Below are 25102 nucleotides of genomic sequence, written 5' to 3'. Positions count from 1 at the left end.
GTGTATAGGACCTCAGGTGTAGGACACAAGAGACCAAACCAGAATCCATCCCCTGAGTGAATGTTCTCCAGCCTTGAGTGGATGAGGTCAATTTCTGGAGCAGGATAGTGAGCAAGATGTTAACGTGGAGGTCCTGTTCTGATGACAAGAGAAGCTAGCCTGGAACTCACTCCTGCCCACCCAGAAGCTTCATCTTGCCTTCCAATCATGGAAGGACCATAGCTTAGGGATCAAGGATCTGCTTTGCATGCAGAAGGTCCACAGTTCAGTCCCCAGCATCTTCAGGTAAGGCTGCAAGAGGCCCCTACCTGAAATGCTGGGGAGTTGCTGCCAGTCAGTGTGGACAGTACAAAGCCAGATGGGCCACGTGTCTGACTCGGTGTGAGGCAGTTTCCTCTGTTCCACAAAAGCAGATGTTACGGACCCTTGTTCACTTCTGTGCTTAAAGAACGCTCCGGGGATCTGAGTGCTCAGCTTTCAGGGTGTTTCGTGGGCCACATCCTCTGGCCTCCACAAAGTTCCAGGTTCGAAGCTGGCTCCAGGATTGTGGGACCTCTTGAGAAAGGCGCCTCTCAATGGGAACTAGGCAGCGGGCTCTTTTCTAGAGCTGGGGCTGTGGCAAAGACCCAGCTCATATCCAGGTAACCTTGGGAGCCTAGGAATCCTTGGCAAAATGGCGCCCTGGAAAACCTTATTCATACATAACTCAAGCAAGAAGTGGGAAAAAATGGTAAGTTGATTGGACTGCCAAGCGTATCCCAGATAAGGCAGAATAAAGATGAGTATTTTGCCTTGCTTTGGTGGGAATTTCCTGCTGCTGCTGCCAATCCAACTCAAGCCATCATTTAGAAGTGTTGCCATTATGAACTTTTCCTCCACCTTCTTTGCTTTTGGTGTTGGGTGGAAGGGCAGGGGAGGGCTAGAGATCCTGTGCAAACGATGTCCTCCAAGCTCTTACCTTGTTTTAGTTTCTTTTCTTCTCAAATTCCATCCAGCTGGAGAGAAAAGGCCAACTCTGTTGGTCTTCCACTTCCTTTCTGGGACGGGCCTTTGCTTCCCTTCCAGGGCCTGCACCACACAGGTGGGATTAGAACTTCCTTTGATGCTCAGTGACTACCTGGTGCCACTCCAGCAAACTTCCTTTAATCGACCTGGCTTCATGAACCGCCCCCCACTGTGTGGCCAGTGTACTTAGGCCAGGGGCCTTTCTTGTTTTATATTACCTCAGTCAACCATGAAGACAGCCTGGGCTGCCTCAAAAAGGTGCCCACCTCTCTGGAAGGCTCTCACCATCCATTCTTCAAATCTTTGCCTCCCACAGGACCGCCTCATTTGCCTAGCGCACCTTGGGGGCCAACTATATTTTTAGTAGATCTCCGCCTTCAGGGGTTTGTAATCCTGGAAATTATCGTTCCACATTTCCCCCCAGCTTTCTTGCAGTAGCCTGTATTGCCTCATTCCATGTTCTCCTTAAGCTTGTTCACACATTACACAGAGCAGATTCAAGCCGTTCCCTACACATATATAGTGCTACCTCAGGTTAAGTACTTAATTCGTTCCGGAGGTCTGTTCTTAACCTGAAACTGTTCTTAACCTGAAGCACCACTTTAGCTAATGGGGCCTCCTGCTGCCGCCACGCCGCCGGAGCACGATTTCTGTTCTCATCCTGAAGCAAAATTCTTAACCTGAAGCACTATTTCTGGGTTAGCAGAGTCTGTAACCTGAAGCGTCTGTAACCTGAAGCATATGTAACCTGAGGTACCACTGTACAAGTATTTGTGAGAGAGCGTGTACCCTTGTGAGTAGTTTGTGGTATTCTGTGTCCCCTTTGTGGAAAAATTCTAGTTATTATTATCATTATTATATTATATTATGTTGTTGTTGTTTGTTTGCCGTCCATCTGACTGGATTACCCCAGCCACTCTGGGCAGCTTCTAACAAATTAAAACACAAAAACACAAGTGGTGATGCTGATATTTTTATTTGCTGACCTTAACCGGGGGTGGGCGGGTTACGATATACCCTCCAACTGATCAAGAGGTGTTTCTTGCTCCCACCAAATGCTGGCATCCCCCCCGGCTTTGCAAAAATGGTTTTCATACCACCCCCTCCTTGTCGGTGCACACAAATTTACCCAGCCCGTTTTAAAATGTCCCAAGCCCCTGGTGTGTGTTCAGTGCAAACATTTTCTGTTTGCAGTGTTGTGTTCTTTTTAACCGTATATTTTGTCCCTGGGTGGGCAAAGTAACGGGCCTCTCAGAACCTCAGGAAAGGAACAAGGTCTCCTAGTGGGTGCAATCTGGCAGCCCTGCGTTAAGCATAAAGAAACAGCAGCAGTTTTATTATAGTTCATAACGCCACACAACCTGTCATTAACATATGGTATTCACCACCGCAAGATGTGGGGATGGCCTCTAGCTTAGAGCAGAACTAGGTATTATGGCGAACGTAAGGCTCCTACCCAAAGTGGCAGGGTTGTGTTGAACCCACCTTCTCCCCTTCTGTAGCCTGCTGTAAAAATATACCTGTTTTAGCATCCCTGTGTTTATCATAATGTCTAGGGCACCCTTTCCCAACCTGGTACCCTCCAGAGGTTTTGGGCCACAGTTTCCATCAGCAAAGCCTTCAAAGCCATGTTTCGGACCATGGCTGCCATCATTGGCTGTGCTAGCTGGGGCTGCTGGGAGTTGTAGTCCTAAACATCTGGAGGGCACCTGGTGGGCAAAGGTTGCTCCAATCCACAATGTTGAAGAATGCGTTATGCCTCTGAATACCAATTGTTGGGAATTGCAGGTGGGCTGCTGTTGCCCTCATACCTTGCTTGCAGGCTTCTCACAGGCATCTCATGGGCCACTATGAGAACAGGATGCTGCAATAGATGGGCCACTGGCCTGATCCAGCAGGATCAGCTGATCGTCTTACGTTCTTACCTTGGCTTTGTATTAAAGATGAAAGCAAGCAAGTGGATTCTGAAACAGGGTTGGGACCACAGCACTGGGGGTCGGTTGCCCCTTTCCTGACTGAAGGCAAACACACAAACATATGTAAATGAGACAAATAGCTTTTCAATTTGGGAAAAGGTGCTGGGGGAAGAGGTTTTCAAAAATAAGGCTGTCTTCGGAAGTGATCGAAGGGAAAGTGAAATTACTGAAGGCCGCATACAGCATATTATTAGAATGGGAGACGAAAGATGAAGAGGTAAAATCAGTTATGATTAAATGGGCACAAGATGTAGGTCACAACATTATGATGGAAGATTGGGAAAAATTATGGAAAACTGATTTAAAATTTACAGATTGTTCCCTATTGAAGGAGAATTACATGAAGATGATGTATAGATGGTACGCAACACCAGTGCAGTTAGGGAAAATGTACAAAACTAGTTTAAATATATGTTGGAAGTGTAAGGAAAAGGAAGGGACATTTTATCACATGTGGTAGGATTGTAATGTAATTTAAAAATTTTGGGAAATGATATACAATGAATTGAAGAAACTGTTCCATTTGTTAAAAAACCCCGAGGCATTTTTGTTGGGGATTGTAGGGAAAGACCTGCCAAAAAAGCTGAAAAACATCTTCATGTATGTGACAACGGCCGCGGGAGTTCTAATAGCACAAGGATGGAAGACTGAAGAAACCCCAACTAAAGAATCATGGCAAGAAAAATTGATGGGCTATGCCAAATTGGCAAAATTGACATATAAGCTACGGAACAAGGTTAACTGTGACTTTAAGGATGAACAGGAACCCTTTACAAAGTATTTGAAGACGCAACAAAGTGAACTGGACTCCTTGGCAGGTTGTGAATAAACATTCACAAACTTTTTATTGATAATAATCAGCTAAATAGTTTGAGGATCTATATAACTTTGTAACATGCAGAAAATAGCAGTCTCTGAGAAACCAAAGACTAGAACTGAGGGAAGTTGGGGGTGGGGGGGTTGTGGGGGGGGGAGGAAAAATGGGGGGTGGGAAACAAGGATGATATGTTTTTGGATAATATGTCTTGTTTTAATTTTGAATATTTTTTTTAAAAATAAATAAATAAATAAAATACGGCTGTCTTGAAGTAACATCCCACCCCTGGAAAAACAACAACACAGTTTGCAGGTGATCCTCTTCACCAGTTTTTGCATCACACCTAGCCTGTCCTGGAGATAAGATTTGAACTGGGGGCTGTTTCATTTGCTTGGCTACACTGGTTTGAAAAACAGAAGCCTCTCCTTGAGCCTGCGGAACAAGGTGGCTCCTTATTGCTTTTAATTGCTTACTCAACTCTCCCCCCCCCCGGCCAAAAAGAAAAAAGTTTATCCCCAGAGGACACATTTGCCGGCTCTATTTTTTGCCCTTGGTTTAACTACAAGTGGGACGGTAGCGGAGGCAATATTTTAATAAGGAGCCCTTCAGCGCGAGGAGGTGCGGAAAGTAATTTGTTCTCCTGCCAGACTCCAGAAAGAATGACCATTTTGTTCTTGGCTTTACCTGTGAACATTAAGAGAAGGGGAGTCGTGCTCCCATTCCCCAGAGCAGCGTGCTGATTTATTGAAACTAGAGCCCGAAAATGTAACTCTGCTGGTGCAGCATGACATGAAATTTCTAAGGGAAATATACAATTGGCTGTTGGTTACGTTCTCTCCCCTCCTGTCCAGCTGGACAGATCTTCCCAATTTTTACTGTTCAGAACAAAAATTTAAATAAGTCCCAGATTAGTACATCTCAGTCTTCCTGTCCTTGGGCTCTTGGAAGAATACTTGCATCTTCCTTTAAATTTTTGTTGTATTTCCCTGCCGCCAACCCTTCTCCTTACTCTTTCTCATACCAATGCCCATGATTCTTATTGTGTAAGACTGCAGGCAGGGCTTACTCTTTGCAATTTAAGTAATAGATCTGAGCTGATTTGCAAAGATGAAATAAGCGATGGTGATAAATGCAGACCACCCCCCCAGCCAAAACCCACCCCTGAGAACTGCAACAAAATGTTCCTGTTCAGTGTTCCTGTTCAGAGTTACAGACAGGCAGACAAGCATTTCCCCACGATTCTCCATTCAGCCTCTTGATCCAGGCCTGGCACCAGCAGTTGACCACATTGAGCACTGGTTGAGGACTCAAGGATTCAGAAGGGCCCCATACCAGATCGAGCGACTGCCCGCTCACTCACCTGCCATCAGGTGCAGGTGCTGGTTTGCACATCCACCCACCCACCTCTCTGGGATCACCTGAGATCTGAGAAAAGGCCAGGGGCCTCTGCCTCCTCAGAGCCAGAATTGTTAAAAAAAAAAAAAAAAAGAATTGCAAAGTTCAAAAAGTCTTTTTAGCCACTGTGGGCATTCTTCAAAACACCTCGTCCAGAATACCCCTTTGGCCATTTCTCAGAGCCTGGGTGAGAGAGAAGCCGCCACCGGCACTGCCGCAGCTGTAACAGCATTGTGGAAAGGGGTTCTTTAAAAAGTAAGTCAGGTGGAGGTAGAAGGTGAACAGAGGTAGCGGGGGGGGGGGGAGAGAAGGATGGCAGTGCTGCCGCAGCAGCAAAGAAGAAGGTAGGTGAGGGCATCAGAGCCCAGGATTTGGTTTTCAGTATGGTGATACATCACCAGCTAAACATTGCAATATACTGATACAGTGGTACCTCTGGTTGCGAACGGTATCTGTTCCGGAGGCCCGTTCGCAACATGAAAAGAGTGCATGCATGGGTTGTGATTCACCGCTTTTGCACATGCACGTGATGTCATTTTGCGCTTCTGCGCAGGTGTGAGCGGCAAAACCTGGAAGTAACCCTTTCCGGTACTTCCGGGTCGCTGCGGGACATAACCTGAAAGAACGTAACATGAAGCGGACGTAACATGAGGTATGACTGTATATCACAATGTCTGAAATAAGGATGGAGGCATTGGATGGCTTCACGGATTTTCCCACATTATGATTTTTGCAAACACACAATATATTGCCTGGTCAAAAATTATGAAACCGATAGCATGATACGGACTCCAAACTGGTTTCGGACAATATATCGCCCAGCTCTAATGCACATCATGATTCGTGATATATTGCCAGGTCAAAAATTATGAAACCATTATCACAATATGGACTTCAAACTAGTTTTGGACAATATATTGATATATTGCCCAGCCCTAGACCTCAGTAGGCAGACTGTGCCCCTGCCTTGATCTGCAAAAAAACTAAGCCAAAACAAAAACAGCAGCTGAAACTGTTTTGGTTGAAGTAGGGAGATTTTGTTACCCTCCTTTTCCTGACATGGACATAATCTGTGATTTCTGCCTCTGTACAAAGCATAGGAGCAAGGGAAGGCAAAGAAGTTGGCAGCCCCTTGCACCGTGGAAATGGAGTGGCTTGATGTCCCTTGAAAGAGTTAAGCATCATTGACGGCTGCCTCCCCTCCCCTTCCAGATTTAGGATGGGGTGTCCCTGACTGCCTTCTCTGCACTTGGGGCTTGTGGGCGAAGCATCTCTCCTCCCTGCCCTTCCCTCCCCTCCCCCACAAAAAAACGCTGTGTTAAATCTGTGTAGCTCGTGCCGCACAACTGGCACCAGGCTCAACCACAAGTGGCCGTTAAAATAAACATCCCAGGCCTTAACTGACAGGCAGAGACGCAAAGCGAGAGAAGGCAGCGTGCTGGGGAATATTAAATGCGCTGCGAGAAGCAGCCTTCTCAAGACAAACAAGCCTGTTCCCTTCTTTTATGGGGTTGCCCCAGCCTGCTAGCCTCAATGAGCCCACTGTTTGGGACAGGCTGGCTCCTGCCTCGTGGGGCTGGCCTGTGGGGAGAGGAGGGGGGAAGGTCTGGTGCCAGCGGTGGCGGAGACTATGTCAGAAATTCAGCCCCCACAACCCACCCTGTGCAAACATGGAGCAAGGGCTGGGCGGCCCAGGAGCAGCTGGGCAGTTTGGCTACCGTCTCCTGCAGCCCAAGCAAGGAGGGAGCTGCAGTTGCTGTCTTGCCTGGGCTGGTGGGCTTTCCAGGACATCTGCTGCAGGGAATGTGGCAAAGGGCTAGGTGGGCATTGGCGTTTGGTCAGGTGGTGAATGTGCAGAGGGACTGTCAGTGCCGGATTTACGTATAAGCTAAACAAGCTATAGCTTAGGGCCCCACTCTCTTGGGGGCCCCCCAAAAAATTAAAGGAAAAAGAAACTGGATTTACATTTCCAAAATATAAGATAAAAAGCAAATAAAATAAAACCTACATACAGCAACAGCGTTTTGTGTTGTGTAGGCTCCTATGATGTAAGTAATGGGCCCCGCCTGCTAGCCTCCTCCCTAAAATATCACTGGTTTGCTCATTTCTATATCAATTACTTTGATAAAATACCTACACTCGATCTTAGTCAAAAGGCCTAGAATTCCACCCCATCAAGAAAATCCCCATATTCGGATCCACGGGTGACTCTGGGCCAATTTTCTATGGTAGTTTTCCCCAGATTTTATGTGTTTACGCATTCAGCGCATTTTAAAAACCTGTAAGCCATTGCTGTATATTGTTTTAAATGTCTGCTTTGCTTTTGGGAGTGCAGTCCCATTATGTGTTTTACAAGCTGGTGTCCAACTGTAATAATAAATTATTATTATTATAAAATACCTGCTTTGTTATGTGCAAGTGGCTATTAGATACCTATAAGGTCCGTAAATTACCATATAGCATATATTCAACACAAAAAAACAGTGACAATTGGTTGTTGACAAAAGACAGCTGGACATATAAAGGGCCCCATTACCTTCAGTAGCTTAGGGCCTCATCAAACCTAAATCCAGCCCTGGGAACTGTACCACTTCATTGTGCAAGGGAAGGTTTGCACGAGTACATGTCTCTCTTGTCCCCTGGAATACATAAAATCCTCTCACACAGAAAAATTGTGTATTGTGGTTTTAAGCTAGCGTCCTCCCTGACATGCTGGTTTTCTGTGTGCCAGGTTTCGTTTCATTTTTAACAAAATGGAGGAGCATTCAGCTCCCACCTGGAACCTGAGGTGATGTAGGCCAGACATGGGTTGAGGAACTGAGCGAGGACTTAAGATGGTAAACAGGGCTTCTGTCCAGGAAGTAAAACTCTTCTGATTGGGATGTTGTGGCTTCAAATCCTATACACACCTACCTGAGAATTAGTCCTAGTGAAATCAGTCCTCACAACTGTGCCTAAGAATATAAAGTAAGAGTCCAGTATCCTGTTCTCACAGTGGCCAGCCAGATTCCCCAATGGGAAGCCCATGAGTATGAACTGTTGCACACTCCACACTGTTGATACCCAGCCACTGGTATTCAGAGAGCTTCCTGCGTCCCAACAGCAGAGATGTAACATAGCCATTATGGCTAGTTGCCATTGACATAGCCTTTTTCTCCATGAATTTGCCTAATCCTTTTTTAAAGCCATCCAAGTTGGCTGTCTCTGCCTCCTGTGGGAGCAAGTTCTATAGTTAAACTACTATATGTGCTGCAGAAAGAAGGACTTCCTTTTGTCTGTCCTGAACCTTCCAACATTGAACTTCATTGAATGTCCCTGAGTTCTAGCACTATGAGAAACGGTGATGGAATATTCTATGTATATATCTGTGTTGGCGTGTGTATGATTTGATATGTATATATGTCTGTATTTATAATTTTAGGGGGTGGGATGCATGGACATGGTAGCAAGATGGTGATGCTTAAGGCAGATGTGGAGAGGAGAAGGCCTACAAGATACAGTGGTACCTCGGGTTGCAGACGCTTCAGGTTACAGACTCTTCAGGTTACAGACTCTACTAACCCAGAAATAGTACCTCAGGTTAAGAACTTTGCTTCAGGATGAGAACAGAAAACACACGGTGGCAGCAGGAAGCCCCATTAGCTAAAGTGGTACCTCAGGTTAAGAACAGTTTCAGGTTAAGAACAGACCTCCAGAATGAATTAAGTTCTTAACCAGAGGTACCACTGTACAAAAAAGGTCAAACATAGCAACCTAGATTTTGGGAAGAAGAGGGGGGGCATGTGTAGTGTGGGGGTGGCATCAGTGTGTATTTGTGTGCCCTGTGCATGTCTTGTGCCCACACACCATCTCCCCTGGTGGCTAGGTGTCCGCAGAAACATTTGAGTCGTTTCTGTACAAGTCCATTTCACAAAATTCACATTTGTATGTGCTTTTTTAAAAAATCCCAGAACACACATTTTTGGTATGGTACAACATTTTTCTGAGCTGTGTTGCAAAAGTTCGGAGAAGCACAAAATCAGAATCGAAGGATAGCTGCATTGTATCACTGTACTGGTAGTCCAGGAAGTTTGCATGAGGTTGCATCACTTAGAAATGGCAGACCACATGAAATCATTGAGCACCATAATGTGAGATTAGTGAGGTGGGAGGTTTTCCTGGAACCCCCCCCCCCAGTCCCATGGGGTGTGCCCCCAAAGTCCTTGGAACCCTTGTTAGCAAAGCAAACATGCTAAAACTCTGCTCAAACTGTCCATGATTAATCTTTATGAAACATTGATAATTGATGGCTCTGTTTAGCTCAGTTGGTAGAGCAGGAGACTCTTAATCTCTGGGTTGTGGGTTTGAGCCCCACGATGAATGGAAGAGTCCTATGTTGCAGGTAGGTTGGATTAGAATTATTCTTGTGGTCTCTTCCAACTCAGTGATTCTATGGCCTGGTTCATTTGAGATAACTGCCATGTTAGTGTGCTGATGCTTGATTTTGTAGTGGATTCCCCCCCCCTTCTGTTTTACAGCTGTAAATATTGAATAGCATTCTTGCCCCTCGCCCTATCAGCTGTGGCTTGCTTTTGTAGGGACGAATCCCTTGCTATTTAGGCATGGTGGTATATGCAGAAGTGTCGTGGTCTGTGGTTTCAGGATCTTGAAGACCCGTTAACTTTTTGCAGCAAGGTCCCTATCTTCAGAGTCCTTCAGCCACCCAGTTCAGCATGAAAGGGGAGTGGCTTGGCCCCTGAGGAAAAGGCTTCTCATCCTTTGTACTGAAGGAAGTGAGTCAGTCACTGAGGATTGGCTCCTAGGGTCACTCTGGAGAAGACACACAGGAGGAACACCGAAGAGTTGTGAACATTCAGGAACACTGACAACACAAGGGGCTCCAGTTTCAAGAGAATGATGTTCAAATTCTGCTACGCACAATGGAACTACAAGGAAGACACAACCTAAGTCAGTCCAAAAGATGATATTAGAGCACTCCAAATCATTTGCCCGTGTCAGTGCATAGAAAACACAACACGGGGATTCTGCACTTTTTCTGAATTTGCCACTACGCTATTGGGCATTATGTCACATCAAGTTGCTACTCTATGTTTCTTTGGTTTTTCATCTCTGCATTTTCCAAAGTAACTGCATGAGTTTCATATGCACCTAGCCCCAATAAAAACGACTTTAAAAAGAAAGGAAAGGGAGAAGGACATTCCTCCAGCCCTCAAAAAATGATATTTCAATACCAAGTAGCATTTCTCCTTGAGAAAGACCTACATGCAGAACCTTTCAGACAGGGGAGAGAACTTTATTGGCAAGGAAGTGGGGAACCCCCAGCCTTCCCCCTCCGCTGCCCAATTTGAAAGCATTCATTGGTGAAAGCAAGGAGGAGAACTGAAATGGCAAAAGTTGAGAAAACATATATGTTTAAAAGGGGGAGTTGGGAAACAGATGAAGTCATTTCTTTACTCAGTATCTCCTTACATGAGCCTTAGGAAGGCTGGATACAATCTTAATTTATATGGGCCTTTATCTTTAAGGAAAGGTCCATCGTTTATGTCTCTGTGTTGTATCTAAGAGATCCATTGAAATGAATGGACCTGAGTAAGTTAGGTTCAGTCATTTCAGTGGGTCTGTTCTTAGTATAATGTAGTTGCAGACACTCAGCAAACTAATTGCATGCTTAACTATCTTAATTTATATTGAATCCTTTTCTCATTCTAATGCAGATGTCTGTCATTAATTGTGTATTGGTCGTCCCCACCCCACCCACCCCGTTCCCTTTCCCCTTTGAAATTGCATTTGCATTCACCCTTATTATTTATGAAATTACTTGTCCACCTCATCAACAATCAAGATGAACACTGTCTATAATAAGTGTTCTGACTTCTTTATGGCTGAGACTCCTAAAATAAGAACAGCCTTTAAAACTGCAAACAGGTAGCAACGCTCTTTTTTTAAAAAAGGAAAAATAAAATGTGACTTATATAATATGCCAGTTGCAACAGACTTATTTGAGAGAGATGATCTTAGATTTTAACGTGTGCCTCTTAAAATTAGACAGCCCTCCAGTGTTTGCCTTAGATCCACTCCCTCCAGCCCTCCAGCCAGCGTCTTTCATTCGAAAGTTGGCTTTAAAATGAAGCCGCGTCCCAGTTGAGGGAATTCACCGTTGAGCAAGGTAGAGAGCTCCTAGTGGCACAATTCGCTCTTTGTGGAACAGGCTTTATGAAAGATCTCACTGTTCCCCCCCCCTCCCCACAACATCACTTTATTACACTCTTGGGTGAAAATTATCCAGACCCCAAAACGCCCTAATCTAAACACAGGCACGAGCCGTTAGCTTCCCTAAAGTAAACTCCCTCTGTCGACTCACTCCCACCACCACCCCATGCCCGGTTTTTCTTTGGCCTGGTTCAACGTGCGTCATATTTATGACGGTACGAAAATAATCCTGACAGAATATAATTCTGGCTGCAAAGATGGCTTAGAGGCGGACAAGAGGAGACCCTGGAAAGGAAAGTGGACCTGGGTGTTTTCTGCAGGTTGGAATCAAGTTAATTTAGAAAGCGGGGGGTGGGATTTAAACATCATAATTTTCTCATTCTTGCTAAGAGGGAAACAGTGAAAGTATGGCTGAATAAAATAAATCTCCCAATTGCTTATTGTTTTGGGGGCAAGGAAGGAGAGCATCTTCTTCCCCCACGCATGCCGTCCACTTGGCCAGGTCCAGGGAGAAAAGTCAATGAGGCTCTTAGCTGGGTTATATCTCAAAGCCTTACCAAGTGTCAGGGCAGGACCCAAGGCCATGGCAGGGCCGTAGCTCAGTGGTAGAGCACCTGCTTTGCATGCAGAAGGTGCCAGGTTCGATCCCCATCATCTCCAGGTAGGGCTAGAGAAGACTCCCATATCAAAATCTAGAGAGCCACTGCAAGTCAGGGCAGACAGTGCTGACCTGGATGGACCAAAGGTCTGACTCCGTATAAAGCATCTTCTTCTGTTCTTAAGGCCAGTTTCATACTGTCGGCTAATTGCACATCCCCTGCCCCTGTTCTCTTCTGTGCCTGGAAAGGTATCGGAGATGTGAACTGTGCCATCGTCCAAAGCGACTCATTCAGATTAATTATTTATTTCATCAAAGCAATATCCTGTTTGATTGTTAAAAACACTAGCAACTTCAATGCAGTTTACAAAAAGAATAAAACTATGAAATTATTAGTTGAAAACAACCGTTTAAAACCTTCAACAAGCAGTACTGCATGTGACAAATACAGGATGTAAGGAGCCTGAGGTATTTCTGGTTAAATTCTGCTCCTAGTAGACTAGGTGGTCCAGGTCCTGATTGTGGGCTTCCCAGAAGACAACAAGATGCTGGACTCGATGAGCCACTGTGGCTCCAAGCCAGCAGGTTCTTCTGCTGTTCTTATGTCACTGGCCAGAGGATGCTGGATTTGAATGGTCTAACGAGGTTCTTGTCTTCTTATCACTGGAGGATACAAGGGGTAAGGTTACTATGCCTGGCACCCCTTCCATTGCTACCCCTCGGTCTGCTGCCTCCCTTCTGCAAGGACTTCAGCATGGATCAAACATGTGACCTGGGCTGTGTTAGCTAACACGGGGTCAAATTGGTGGGTGAAGGACCTGGAATGCAGAGCTATAATGTCTCTTCTCCCACCCACGGCTGCTGCTGCCAACTCTTAAATATTTTGCAGGGATTCTGAACAAATAAATACCCTGAATGGAGCCATGGTTTTCTAATGTAATTTTAGCTCTGCGTTTCCCCAGGAATGCTCAGAATAAATAGGTAATATTTGTAAAGCAGCCTCCTCTGTTTCTGTTCAGAGTGGGGGCCACTGAGGCTCTTTTATGGTGCTGTAGCCATGTCACTAACTTGGGGTTTGGGGGCGGTGTGGAGCACATTGGGACAGGGGAAGCAGCCTTATACTGAGTCAGATCATTGGTCCACCCAGCTCAGTATTGTCTGCCCTGACTGGCTGGCAGTTGCTCTCCAGGGTTCCAGACAGGGAGTCTCTCCCAGCCCTACCTGGAGATGCCATCAAGCACTGAACCTGGAACCTTCTGCATGCTAGGCAGAGATGCTCTGCTGCAGAACTCTAGCCCTTCCCAAGGAAATCGCTGTTGGCCGAGCAATCCAGAGATGGGGCGGAAATTCAGTTTGCATTTTCAGGCAAACCTGCCTAATTCACACATCCCAAAAACAAGCTGCCAACTAGACACAGCTATCTTTTGTAATTTGCACGCATACAAATGTTGCAATGCAATTCTGTAGCCCCAAATATGCCTGGAAAAATGTGTATTTTGTAAGGGTGCATGTATCAGTGATGGTAGCATTCCATCAGGCAAGACTAGATACAAAACTCTCGATATTATGAGAAACAGAAACAGTGGTACCTCAGGTTACAGACACTTCAGGTTACAGACGCTTCAGGTTACAGACTCTGCTAACCCAGAAATAGTACCTCAGGTTAAGAACTTTGCTTCAGGATGAGAACAGAAATCGTGCGGTGGCAGCGGGAGGCCCCATTAGCTAAAGTGGTGCTTCAGGTTAAGAACAGTTTCAGGTTAAGAACGGACCTCCAGAACAAATTAAGTTCTTAACCACTGTACTACAATGCTCACAATTTTTTTATGAGAACTTTTTTTAAAAAGGGGAAAAAGACAGATGTGCTTAAATGAGAGATTGGCCTCTTCCACACACCCACTTGTCCCATGCTTGGAAAACGCAGGTTTCAGGGGTTTTCTGATTACCCCACTTCTTTCTCTGGGAAAACCCGCTCTTTGCCACTGAAAACCTGATTGATGTTTGCTTCGAGTGGGTTTTCCTGGAGAGAAAGCTGCAGAGAAAGCAGAAGTGTGGACAAGTCCAAAGATGGAGAGGAACAGAAGCTGTGACAGATTCAGCCACTCCTGGTGGACACTAACCAGCTCCCATTAAGCGCTTCCAAATCTCATTAAGGGTTCGGCATAGGAGGTACACCTTCCACTGAAATCAGCTGGCCACTCGATCACGATCAAATGGTCGCCCTCTTGTTCCCCAATCACATTTGCCACTCAATATAAAATGCATCATAGCACAGAAAAGGGGATCTGTCCCTCGTTTTAAAATGAAGAGCTTTGTAGAAACAAGGCCGAGGGAACGGGTTAAAAATGAACCAGCAAAATCCACTCCTCTCCCCACATTGCTTCCCAAGCCTTGCCTTCTATACTGGGGAAATATATATATATCTGCTGTACATCTGAAGTTTATTTCAGTCCTTGGGGAAAGTGGCGCGGCGCTATGTCTCTAGTAAATTGCCAGCGTTTTACGGTCGCGCAGGCACCCGAGCCAAACAGACATCGCCTTGGCTCGTTCGCCCGTCTCAGGGTGGGCAGAGTCTGGCATGTTTTCCTCCGAATTGAAGAGTGTCATTGATGGGGTTGCGGGGGGGGGGGGGAGTTTCAGTGCAGCCAAAGCTTGTAAGGTAACTTTTTAAAATTACAAATTAAAGCTCTCTAGGGATGTAATTATTTTGATGTTTCGTTACGGAAGAACCGCCCCCGCCCCTCCTCTTTGCATCCTAAAATTTAGGTCCTTGTGTGCTTTCATCCAGGCAGTGGAGTTTCACATTTTTAAACTTTTATGGGACATACTTATTTATTGCAGTAGGGGGGCATGTTTCAAAAAAAAAAAAAGTGGTTGAAAGGGAGATATATTTAGCCTTTGCTACTGTATGTATTTGCCGCCTATAATAGGCTTGCATCCAGGTGTGTGCACTGCAAATCAGGCTTGAGAGTGTGCATTGTTGTATCTACACGTACCTGGGCATGAGGACATATTAATTCACGGCAAACGAACCTGCAGGGGTGCTGTGTGAATCTGTTAACATGTCAGGAGCTGCACAGGTATCTTGGTAAAACCTAGGCACTCTCCTAAGGAGTTAAGGGCAGTATTGCCCTAAGCTTGACCAGCCAAATGCGGACGAGGCCTTGCTCCGTGGTGTTCTTTTCTTGCAGAACTGAAGCACACACACCAGCCTTGAAAATCAACCCACAACACTTGCTAGTCTAGCAAAACGTTCCCTTCGCCTGGGTGCCCACCCATATACCTGCGCCCTATGCTTTGAATCACATCCGTGGCTAACGTGACCTCAGCTGCCTTCGGCTATCAAGAGCCGCCCTGCCTGATCACCCGAACAACCATAGAATTGTAGAGCTGGAAGGGATTCCAAGAGTCTAGTCCAATCCCCTGCAACAGAACGTGCATTTCAAGCGCCTTAATACTTTGTCCTGCATGGACAAGAGAAGGTGCTCCACCCCTGCCCCCCCCTGGTTTGGAAGGAAAATGTATTTCCTCCCATCTTGGAATCGCGGCATAGAGCTTCTGCCCAGTCTCGCTAACTCAGACTAACTCAAACCAGCTCCCGTCCGAGGGAGGGCCTCTGGAAACCTATAGGTTCTCTGACCCCGGATGCAGGAATCCCCTGACCTCCTGCCCCCTTGGTGTAGGGGTTTGGCAAAGCACCGTGACCCCGTGGCTTGCTCCATCCTGCCCCAGTGTCAGCGGAAGGAAGGATGCGGTATTCTGTCCCGAGGGAATTCCAGCCGGCTCGAAAGCGTATAAAGCAACAGTATGATTAATTCCAGCTTTGCTAATAAGGACTTGCATTAGTTACAGTGTTTGGCAGCCGGGACAATCCTTCGTAATCATATTCCCCCTCGTGGTGTTTGTAATTTTGTGTGTGTGTGTGTATTTTTGACTATTGTTGTTATTGATGTTTTAGCTGCAAACAATTTAAAGATGTGTTGCGTCTCCTTCAATTATCGTCGGCTTTCCAGGCCATCTCTGCGTGGCTGTCAGGGATTCTTTAAAAAACAAAAACACTGGGGATGAATAGTGCCTGTGTTAGATACGCTAAGATGAATTCCTCTTGACTTCTTCTTGTTGTTTGTTTGCTTTTAATTGCTCCGCTCTTTTTTCCAGCGCTGCGTGATTCATGTTTGAGTTCTTGGTTTGAGACCAGTTACATATCTTGTCATGTTTACTTCCAGTATCTGAAAGCAAACATCCCCTGCAAACCCCTGAACTCACTCACTCACGGAGAGTTGGATGCCGTCATGGGGTTGTATCTTGTATTAATCCTTCTCAGAGTAGACCCACTGGAATTAATGGGCATGGCTAAATTAGAGTTATTAATTTTAATAGGCCTACCCTGAGTAAAGCTTAGTCAGAGACAGGCCTTTATTTGTTGCTTAGAATCATAGGATTGTAGAGTTGGAAGGGACTCGGATCATCTAGTTCAACCCCCACTGCGTGCAAAAATATTCAGCTGTCCCATACAGGGATTGAATCTGCAACCTTGACGTTTATCCTGGCTGGCATCACTTTCGTTCACTCAGCAGCCTCAAAAGTCTCCCCAGAAATGGTGACAGACCTACAGGTTCCTATTTTGACTTTTGGCTGATTCTGACCTCCTGAAGTGGCAGCGTGTGGGCTCCCCTTCATATCACAGGGTGGCTTTACAGTGGTACCTCGGGTTAAGTACTTAATTCGTTCCGGAGGTCCGTACTTAACCTGAAACTGTTCTTAACCTGAAGCACCACTTTAGCTAATGGGGCCTCCTGCTGCTGCCACGCCGCTGGAGCACGATTTCTGTTCTCATCCTGAAGCAAAGTTTTTCTGGGTTAGCGGAGTCTGTAACCTGAAGCATATGTAACCTGAAACGTATGTAACCCGAGGTACCACTGTATTGTATATTATAGCAATGGGTGTCCTTAACGTGTTGCTGGAATTGTTTTATTGCGTATTTTCATTGCACATGGATATTTTATAACAAATTTTATTCTTATAAACTGCTTAGAAGCAGCATGTTACTGGTAGGCAAATTTTATAATTGTTACACTAAGTAGGATTATATTGCTGCTGCTGTTGTTAAATTTATTACCAGCAAGTCCCAAGGGAGGTTATGGCAATTTAAAAAAAAATGAACTAAAAAAAGCTACAACAGATCAATTAATAAATACATAAATGAATAAATGAATTACTAATTGCAATGATAATTTAAATTGTGTACTAACGGATATAAATTAGTAACTAATAATGATGTGGCTCTCTCCCTCATTTTTGGTACACTTCTCTGAGGAAAAGGGTGCATTGCAGCAAGAGAGTTGTGCTAACTGACTAATCAGGAGAGAAGTGGTGCGAATGTCTGGTTCTGGGGGGCGATCCTCTCCCTGACTGACGTCTGTCTGTGTTCCTTTTCTGCCCCTTTCAGACCCAGCCTGTGCCCAACCCCATCTCCTACTATATGCATCGTTCGCCATGGTGGTTCCACCAGTTCGAAACGCTCTTCAACCACTTCATTGAGCTGGCTGTGCCGTTCCTCATCTTCCTCGGGCGACGCCTGTGCCTCGTTCACGGGATCCTGCAGATCCTTTTCCAGGTGAGACTGGATTTTCGGCCTGAAAGCCAATCCTTATTCGGGGGGGGGGGGAGCCTTGCCCTTGTTGCTACCAGACCCTTCCTTTTAAAACAAAAACAACAGCAACACCCCAAATGTCTAGTATTGAGGTGGGGAACCACAGTAATCAAATTCTGCCTTCTGCGATTCTTTACCAGGCCCTCAGAATATTAATTTGTTTTCATTCTGCCCTTTACAACCTGTACTGATATACAAAATTAACAACCCCTTGGTCTAATAGCAGTAATAAAGAACAACAGACTAAAATCATCAAATTAAATTGAATCCAATTGTCTCGGATAACGTTCAGTCCCTAGGCTTGCTTCCCTTCCAAGAAGCAGCTTACAAGACCTGAAAAGGGATAGATGTAGAATCATAGAATTGTAGAATCATAGAATTGTAGAGTTGGGGGGACCCCAAGGATGCAGACCCCAAGGGGACCCCTGCAATGCAGATGGACAAGTATGAACCTGTTCTGTGCCAGCTTCACCAGTGCTTACCTGTTAAAATAAATAAATCACTTTTTATTAGTTTTTCATACATATATCATACATTATTCAACTTAACCAAACAATCGTTTTGTAAATTCCCCTCTCCCCCTTTGGCTTCCCTCCGTTTCCATTTCAGGTTTGTTAAACTACTTGTTGCATTCTGCTGCTTATATATAGTAGTATATTATCACATTGTTACCTTTCTTGTTCCGTCTAATTACATTGTATATGTTTATTTAAACCCTGCCAAAGAATCCATACTTTTACATTGTTTCTGCAAATATGTTACAAAAGGTTCCTATTCTTTTCCGAAGTCACCATTATCCTTTTCACGCAGTTTGTCTGTCAATTTTGCTAATTCTGCATGTTCCATCAACTTTTCATGCCATTGTTCTTTGGATGGTATTTTTCCCGCCTTCCAGTTTTGTGCTATTAAAATTCTTGCTGCTGTTGTCGCATACATAAATAGTCCTTGTCCTAAAATACCCAATAGAAAAGCTTCTGTTTTCTTTACAAATGTTATTTTAAACATTTCTTTCAATTTGTTATAAATCATTTCCCAATATTTTTTTACAATCTTACATTCCCACCACATATGGTAAAACGTTCCTTCCTTTTTTTTTTTTTACATCTCCAGCAAATCTTTTGTTCTGTTCTATACATCTTTGCTAACTTAACTGGTGTGATATACCACCTATACATCATTTTCATGTAATTCTCTTTTATTAAGGTGCTTACTTATAGGCCTGTTCTGTTTAGTCTGGATTTTCCACAAGAGAGCATGAAAAATCTTGTGTAAATTGTATGCCTTTTATGTATGTTTTTAATGCATCAGAATAACAGCGCTGCTTTGCAAGATCTGGAGAAGTGCATAAAGACTGCTGATAGCTGTATTTTGATGGACGAGCAATTTTGGGGGACATTGAATCCGGTCTTCAGCAGAAAGTGAACCAATTAGATTATTCCTCCATCCCTAGATCTGAGCTGTGTAGACTTGAGCTGCCATTTCCTGAATTCTCATAACTTAAATCCTTATTTTTTAAAGTGTATTTAAAGCTACATCCTTAATGAAATGTTAGCTTTCTGCTTCCGTTTATGACTCACACGACTTCTGTGTCGCCTCTGAGCCGTGCAGTAGCTGCGGAGGCTTTTATGGTAGTACACATGCTGTATAAATGGGAGAGCAGCTTGCTATAAACTCTGTGGGCAAACCGTAAAAATGCTGGTTGAGTTTTTTAAAGGCTGACATGTGAGCAAGGGAGAAACACATCACCCAGGCTGGGTAGAGTTGCCATATCTGGCCAGTTTGTCCCTCTTTCTGGGGAAAAGCCACGGCTCAATTTACAGAGCATCTGCTTTGTATGCAAAATGTCCCAGGTTCAATTCCCCAGCATCGCCAGGTAGGGATAGGAGAAGACTCTGGTCTAAACCTCAGGAAGGCCTCTGCCAGTCAGTGTACACAAAATGGAGCTAGACGAACCAATGGTCTGACGTAAGCATATGGAAACTTCCCATGTTGCTATTTAAAGTACGCCTTTGTTCAAAACCATGAGGACCAGAATCTTAGCTCAGTGGTGAAACATCTGCTTTGCATGCAGAAGGTCCCAGATTCAATCCTCAGCATCTCCAGGTAGGGCTGGCAAAAGAGCCTCCCTGTCCAAGAGTGCCACTGTCCATTGGTATAGACAGCACTGAGAAAGATCAAGCAATGATCTGCCTCAGCATAAGGTGTTGATCTGCGGGTTGCAGTTTTCCAAGCTGCAATGTGTTCTGCTGTGTTAGGTGTCAGGATTCTCCCTCACCTCCCTGCCTGAGAGTGACGTTGATGTTGGTGTGTAGCATCGTCAACGAGGATGTCACTTTGCAGAGTAACGAACTCTCATCTGTCATGCTTAGATGGAATCAGTTACAAGGAAGTAACAGCAACGTTGATATTCAAAACAGATGGGAGGGAGACCTGGAAACACATCAGCCATTCATACTTTAGCTGTTATTCTCAGTGTACTTATAGGAGAATTGGTTAACCTAAATGACCCTTGGTTCATTTGGTCCAGTACTATTTACTGCAGCCTCCCCTGACCTGGATCATTGGACTTCAGTTCCCACCAGCCCTAGCCAGCATCACCATTTCGGACTACAACTCCCATCACCCCCAGCCATAAGAGGAGGAGGAGGAGGCTGGTGGAAGTTGTAGTCCAAAACACCCAGAGGACATCAGCTTGGGGAAAGCCGGCCTATTGTAACTGGCAAAGACTTTTCAAGGTGCCAGAAAGAGGACTTTGATAGCTCTGTTGCCTTCTGATCCCTTGAAACAAAGGTTTCAGGACTGGAGCTAGAGCCTTTCTACTTCTTTGTGTGCATGCATGGGCAGTTGAAGCTAAAATATCCCACAAGCCTGCATGCAGTCCAGAGATGTCCTCTATATATTCCATCAACAAAATAAGTGCAACGAAACTCTTAAGCTGCGGTGCAACAATTTGTTTGCTGCGTCAGGGAGGAGGGAATTTCACAAGTGCTAACCAAGTAGCCAGTGCATCCCAGAAAAGGAAATTACGTACAATAACCGACTCATAATGACCTATTGTTAAATACATTCCTCTCATTGCCCTTTAATTGACATTTTATGGACAGTTTGCTATTACTGACTGACTTTCTTTCCCAAAGGAGTCTAAGCAAGGAGAACAAATCCCAGCATAATAGGCCACTCTTTTGCCGTTAAAGGATTTTGAAACACACACACACACACACACACACACACACACACGTTTATTTAATATTTACTGTTCTTTCCTTCATTCAAAATGACTTTTATTGACAATACTCCTGCTCTGCAAAGGAAGCAATAAAGTTTAATGTCGATATCCCACTTAAATGTGCTTTTCAAGATTTTAATTGACATTACATGCAAGGTTTTATTAGACATTTTTATAATTGTTATTGGAGTCATGGTGGCTAGGCTCTGTTAACTACGTTTCTCTAGATTAACCACCAGGCCCAGAGAAAATTAGCTGTGTCCGAGCTCCTGTTCTCCCCTCTCCAAAATTAAAGGAGGGGAAGGTTGGGGTGGGGGAGAGTTCTGACTTCTACAAGATTTGTTGTGTGAAACGAGTTTAAGGGGAAGTTACCCATCCCACTGCTTGCCGCCTTCCTTTTGCAATCTGCCTCCCAACCCTTTCCCCCCACCAGAGGTAAATATGAATTTGGAACCCCCTATTCCCTGCCAAATTACTAGTTCAAGAAAACAGAACTGCAGTGACTCAGATTTTGCTGAGAGTCATGTTAGGAAGATACATATTTTTGTGATTCATAAACACGAGGAAGAATTTTCTGACAAGTAAGAGCTGTTCGACAGTGAGAGAGACTCCCTCAGAAGGTGGTGGCCTCTCCTTCCTTGGAGGTTTTTAAGCAGTGGCTGGATGGCCATCTGTCATGGATGCTTTAGCTGAGATCCTGCAATGCAGGGGAGTCGCAGTAGATCCCATCCAACTCTACAATTCTATGATTCTTTGTGCAATCCATTTTATCTCTTTGGGGAAGGATTGGTTTTTTTTCCAGGCTTTCTGCTCATGTTCAGCTTTCAGCGGGGTTCTCAGTGATATGATCCTCCTATGGTTTATGGTGTCAAGGATGGGACTTGCTGGGTAGGGACACCATTGGTTGCATTTGTAGTCCACCTTTCCTTCAAGGAGCTTGAGGTGCTGGCATACACAGTTCCCCCCCAGATCAAAACACCTGTCAACATTTTGTGTTTTTGGATAGGCTTGCCCAAACAAAAATGTTTTCAGCAGGTGCTGAAAAGAGCACAGTAAAGGTGTCAATAGGCAGGGAGTTCCAAAGTGCAGGTGCTGCCACACCAAAATATCTGTTTCTTACAACTGTGGGACAAGTATTACTGTATATGGCGCCTGTAACTGTCCCAGTTCCGCAGACTGAGGTGGTTGAGTGGCCATATATGGGTTAAGGCAGGCATGGCCAAATTTGGCCCTCCAGCTGTTTTGGGACTACAATTCCCATCATCCCTGACCACTGGTCCTGTTAGCTAGGGATGATGGGAGTTGTAGTCCCAAAACAGCTGGAGGGCCAAGTTTGACCATGCCTGGGTTAAGGTGATCTCTCAGGTCCCAAGTTGTTAAGGGCTTGATATACTCATAGAATCGCCTTGAATTTGGCCTTGTAGCAAATGGGGCAGATCTTTGACTTATGTGCTGCCAGAGACTGACTCTTGTCAGCACCAATGCTGGAGCATCCTGCACTAACTGCAGCTTCAAGCACAAGGGAAGCCCCACATAGAGTGCATTGTCTTGAATTACAGTCATTGCTTCCTTTTAACGATCAAGGTATTTTCTAGCACAGATGAGGACAGAAAGGAGAAAGGGCATGCTCCAGCCAAGCCCCTCAGCCCCTTCCCTCGCCCCTGGCAAACGGTTCATGATCCAGTAGCACAACTGCCTCTTCCGCTGGCCAGGGGCCAGGTGCAGCTGCCAGAAGTGGCTGGCATGCTGGTCTGGCTTCAGCCAACTGCCTCTCACATATTCCTGCAGTGCTGACAGCTCAGGGGAAGGTGGAGGAAAGAGAATATTATTTTTTCAAAAAAAGAAAAAGAAAGGAAAAGAAAGAATCACCACTTTACTTACTGGATTTTAGTGCTAACTTTCTAAATAGGTAGGAAAGTGATATTTTAACATTTGCAGCTTGCGGGGAAGGGAGACAGCTTTTGCCAGCTCATTGCAACGAGGAGATTCCAAAAGGGTTGTCCTGTGAGCCTGTTGGAGTAAAAACTATCAAGAAAAATTGTGGCAGATTCAGCTTCTGTGGGCAGTCAGCTCCAGTGCCTCGCTCACTTTTTCAGTCTTTAAATGCTAATGAGGACCTTTGGTTGCTTTTGCTGGAAGTAAATCAGCTGCGTTTTAAACAGACCCAGTCACCTTTTGCAGTGTCTTGATCAGGGATGGACAAATGTGTCACCTTTAATTTTTCTCAGCTTCTCATTTTTCTAATATTGGGTCTCATCTCCACTATACATTTAAAGCACTTTCATATCACTTTATGCAGACATGGCTTCCCCCAAAGAATCCTGGCAACTATCGTTGGTTAAAAGTACTGAGAGCTGTTAGGAGACCCCTAGTCCCCTCACAGAACTACAAATGTAGTGAGTTTCCTGGGGTCAGTTTGTGTTTTTAAAAAAGGGTGTGGAGGAACTCCTCCTTCTTGCTGTTTAGTTTGCATTTCTCTTAATATTCTTGAGTCGAATCTTGCCATAACATCCTTCTGGACCATCTTCAGGGGCTGGGAGCTGGAGGCACTGTCATACAGTGGTTCCGCTCCTTCCTCCTGGGCCGTGTTCAGAAAGTGGTGGTGGAGGATGAGTGTTCAGACCCCTGGGCTCTCACTTGTAGGGTGCCTCAGGGTTCTGTCCTCTCCCCCATGCTTTTCAACATTTACATGCAGCCGCTGGGAGAGATCATCAGGAGGTTTGGGCTGGGTGTTCATCAGTATGCGGATGATACCCAGCTCTACCTCTCTTTTAAATCAGAACCAGTGAGGGCGGTGAAGGTCCTGTGTGAGTGTCTGGAAGCGGTTGGAGGATGGATGGCGGCTAACAGATTGAGGTTGAATCCTGACAAGACAGAAGTACTGTTTTTGGGGGACAGGAGGCGGGCAGGTGTGGAGGATTCCCTGGTCCTGAATGGGGTAACTGTGCCCCTGAAGGACCAGGTGCGCAGCCTGGGAGTCATTTTGGACTCACAGCTGTCCATGGAGGCACAGGTCAAATCTGTGTCCAGGGCAGCTGTTTACCAGCTCCATCTGGTACGTAGGCTGAGACCCTATCTGCCTGCGGACTGTCTCGCCAGAGTGGTGCATGCTCTGGTTATCTCCCGCTTGGACTACTGCAATGCACTCTACGTGGGGCTACCTTTGAAGGTGACTCGGAAACTACAACTAATCCAGAATGCGGCAGCTAGACTGGTGACTGGGGGCGGCCGCCGAGACCATATAACATTGGCTCCCAGTACGTTTCCGAGCACAATTCAAAGTGTTGGTGCTGACCTTTAAAGCCCTAAACGGCCTCGGTCCAGTATACCTGAAGGAGCGTCTCCACCCCCATCATTCTGCCCGGACGCTGAGGTCCAGCGCCGAGGGCCTTCTGGCGGTTCCCTCATTGCGAGAAGCAAAGCTACAGGGAACCAGAGGGCAGAGGGCCTTCTCGGTAGTGGCGCCCGCCCTGTGGAACGCCCTTCCAGCAGATGTCAAAGCGATAAACAACTACCTGACATTCAGAAGACATCTTAAGGCAGCACTGTTCAGGGAAGTTTTTAACGTGTGATATTTTATTGTATTTTTGGTTTTTATGGAAGCCGCCCAGAGTGGCTGGGGAGGCCCAGCCAGATGGGCGGGGTATAAATAATAAATTATTATTATTATTATTATTATTATTATTATTATTATTATTATAATGTAGACATTATTGCAAAGCAGTTCTCCGTAATTCATTTTTTGTATGTTGCCTTAAGGAATATATATATGTTTGTGCACACCCGTCTTCCCCTAATATGTGTTCCCCAATATGCACATTTTTGGGTGGGCGAAATGCATCCCATGATTTGAGAGAGGCTGGATTCCAGAGGGTTCCTGCGTTTCAGTTCGCTTACTATTTTGGCTCCTGTGAATTACGTACATGGGTTTGTATTGAAATGCTAATAAAACCAAAATCCCTCCCATTCCTACTCTTGATGCCAAGTTCAGACTTTGAAAGAAGACAATGTGCCTATGGGACTAGAAGGCGTAAGGTTGAGCTTTTGAATGCCTACTTGAAGCATATTAGTTGTTTCGCTTTGTGAGGGTTTTCACGTTGTACGAGTTAGTTAAGAATGTAAGAAGAGCCCTGTGGGGTCAGGCCAATGGCCCAGCTAGTCTAGCATCCTGTTCTCATTGTGGCCAAGCAGATGTCCCATTGGGAAACCACAAGCAGGACCT

The 25102-nt window shown here is 45.3% G+C and overlaps 1 protein-coding gene across 4 annotated transcripts in view; it reads left to right on the top strand.

Moving 5' to 3' along the window:
- The window catches only part of LMF1 (lipase maturation factor 1), a 150749-nt gene that overhangs the window by 82057 nt on the left and 43590 nt on the right, over window positions 1-25102 (top strand). For all 4 annotated transcript variants that reach the window (XR_014541375.1, XM_083584805.1, XM_083584806.1 and 1 more), the window contains one exon: window positions 17451-17618. Coding sequence is in view for 3 of the 4 variants with exons in the window: in XM_083584805.1 (XP_083440931.1) it covers window positions 17451-17618 (168 nt within the window). In the remaining variant the exon portion in view is untranslated. The remainder of the gene's footprint in view (window positions 1-17450; window positions 17619-25102) is intronic.

Source organism: Podarcis filfolensis, assembly GCF_964270895.1.
Source record: "Podarcis filfolensis genome assembly, chromosome: 14".
Taxonomy (NCBI): Eukaryota; Metazoa; Chordata; class Lepidosauria; order Squamata; family Lacertidae; genus Podarcis; species Podarcis filfolensis.
The sequence above is the reverse complement of the archived record's forward strand: the minus strand, read 5'-3'. Positions and strand labels throughout refer to the sequence as shown.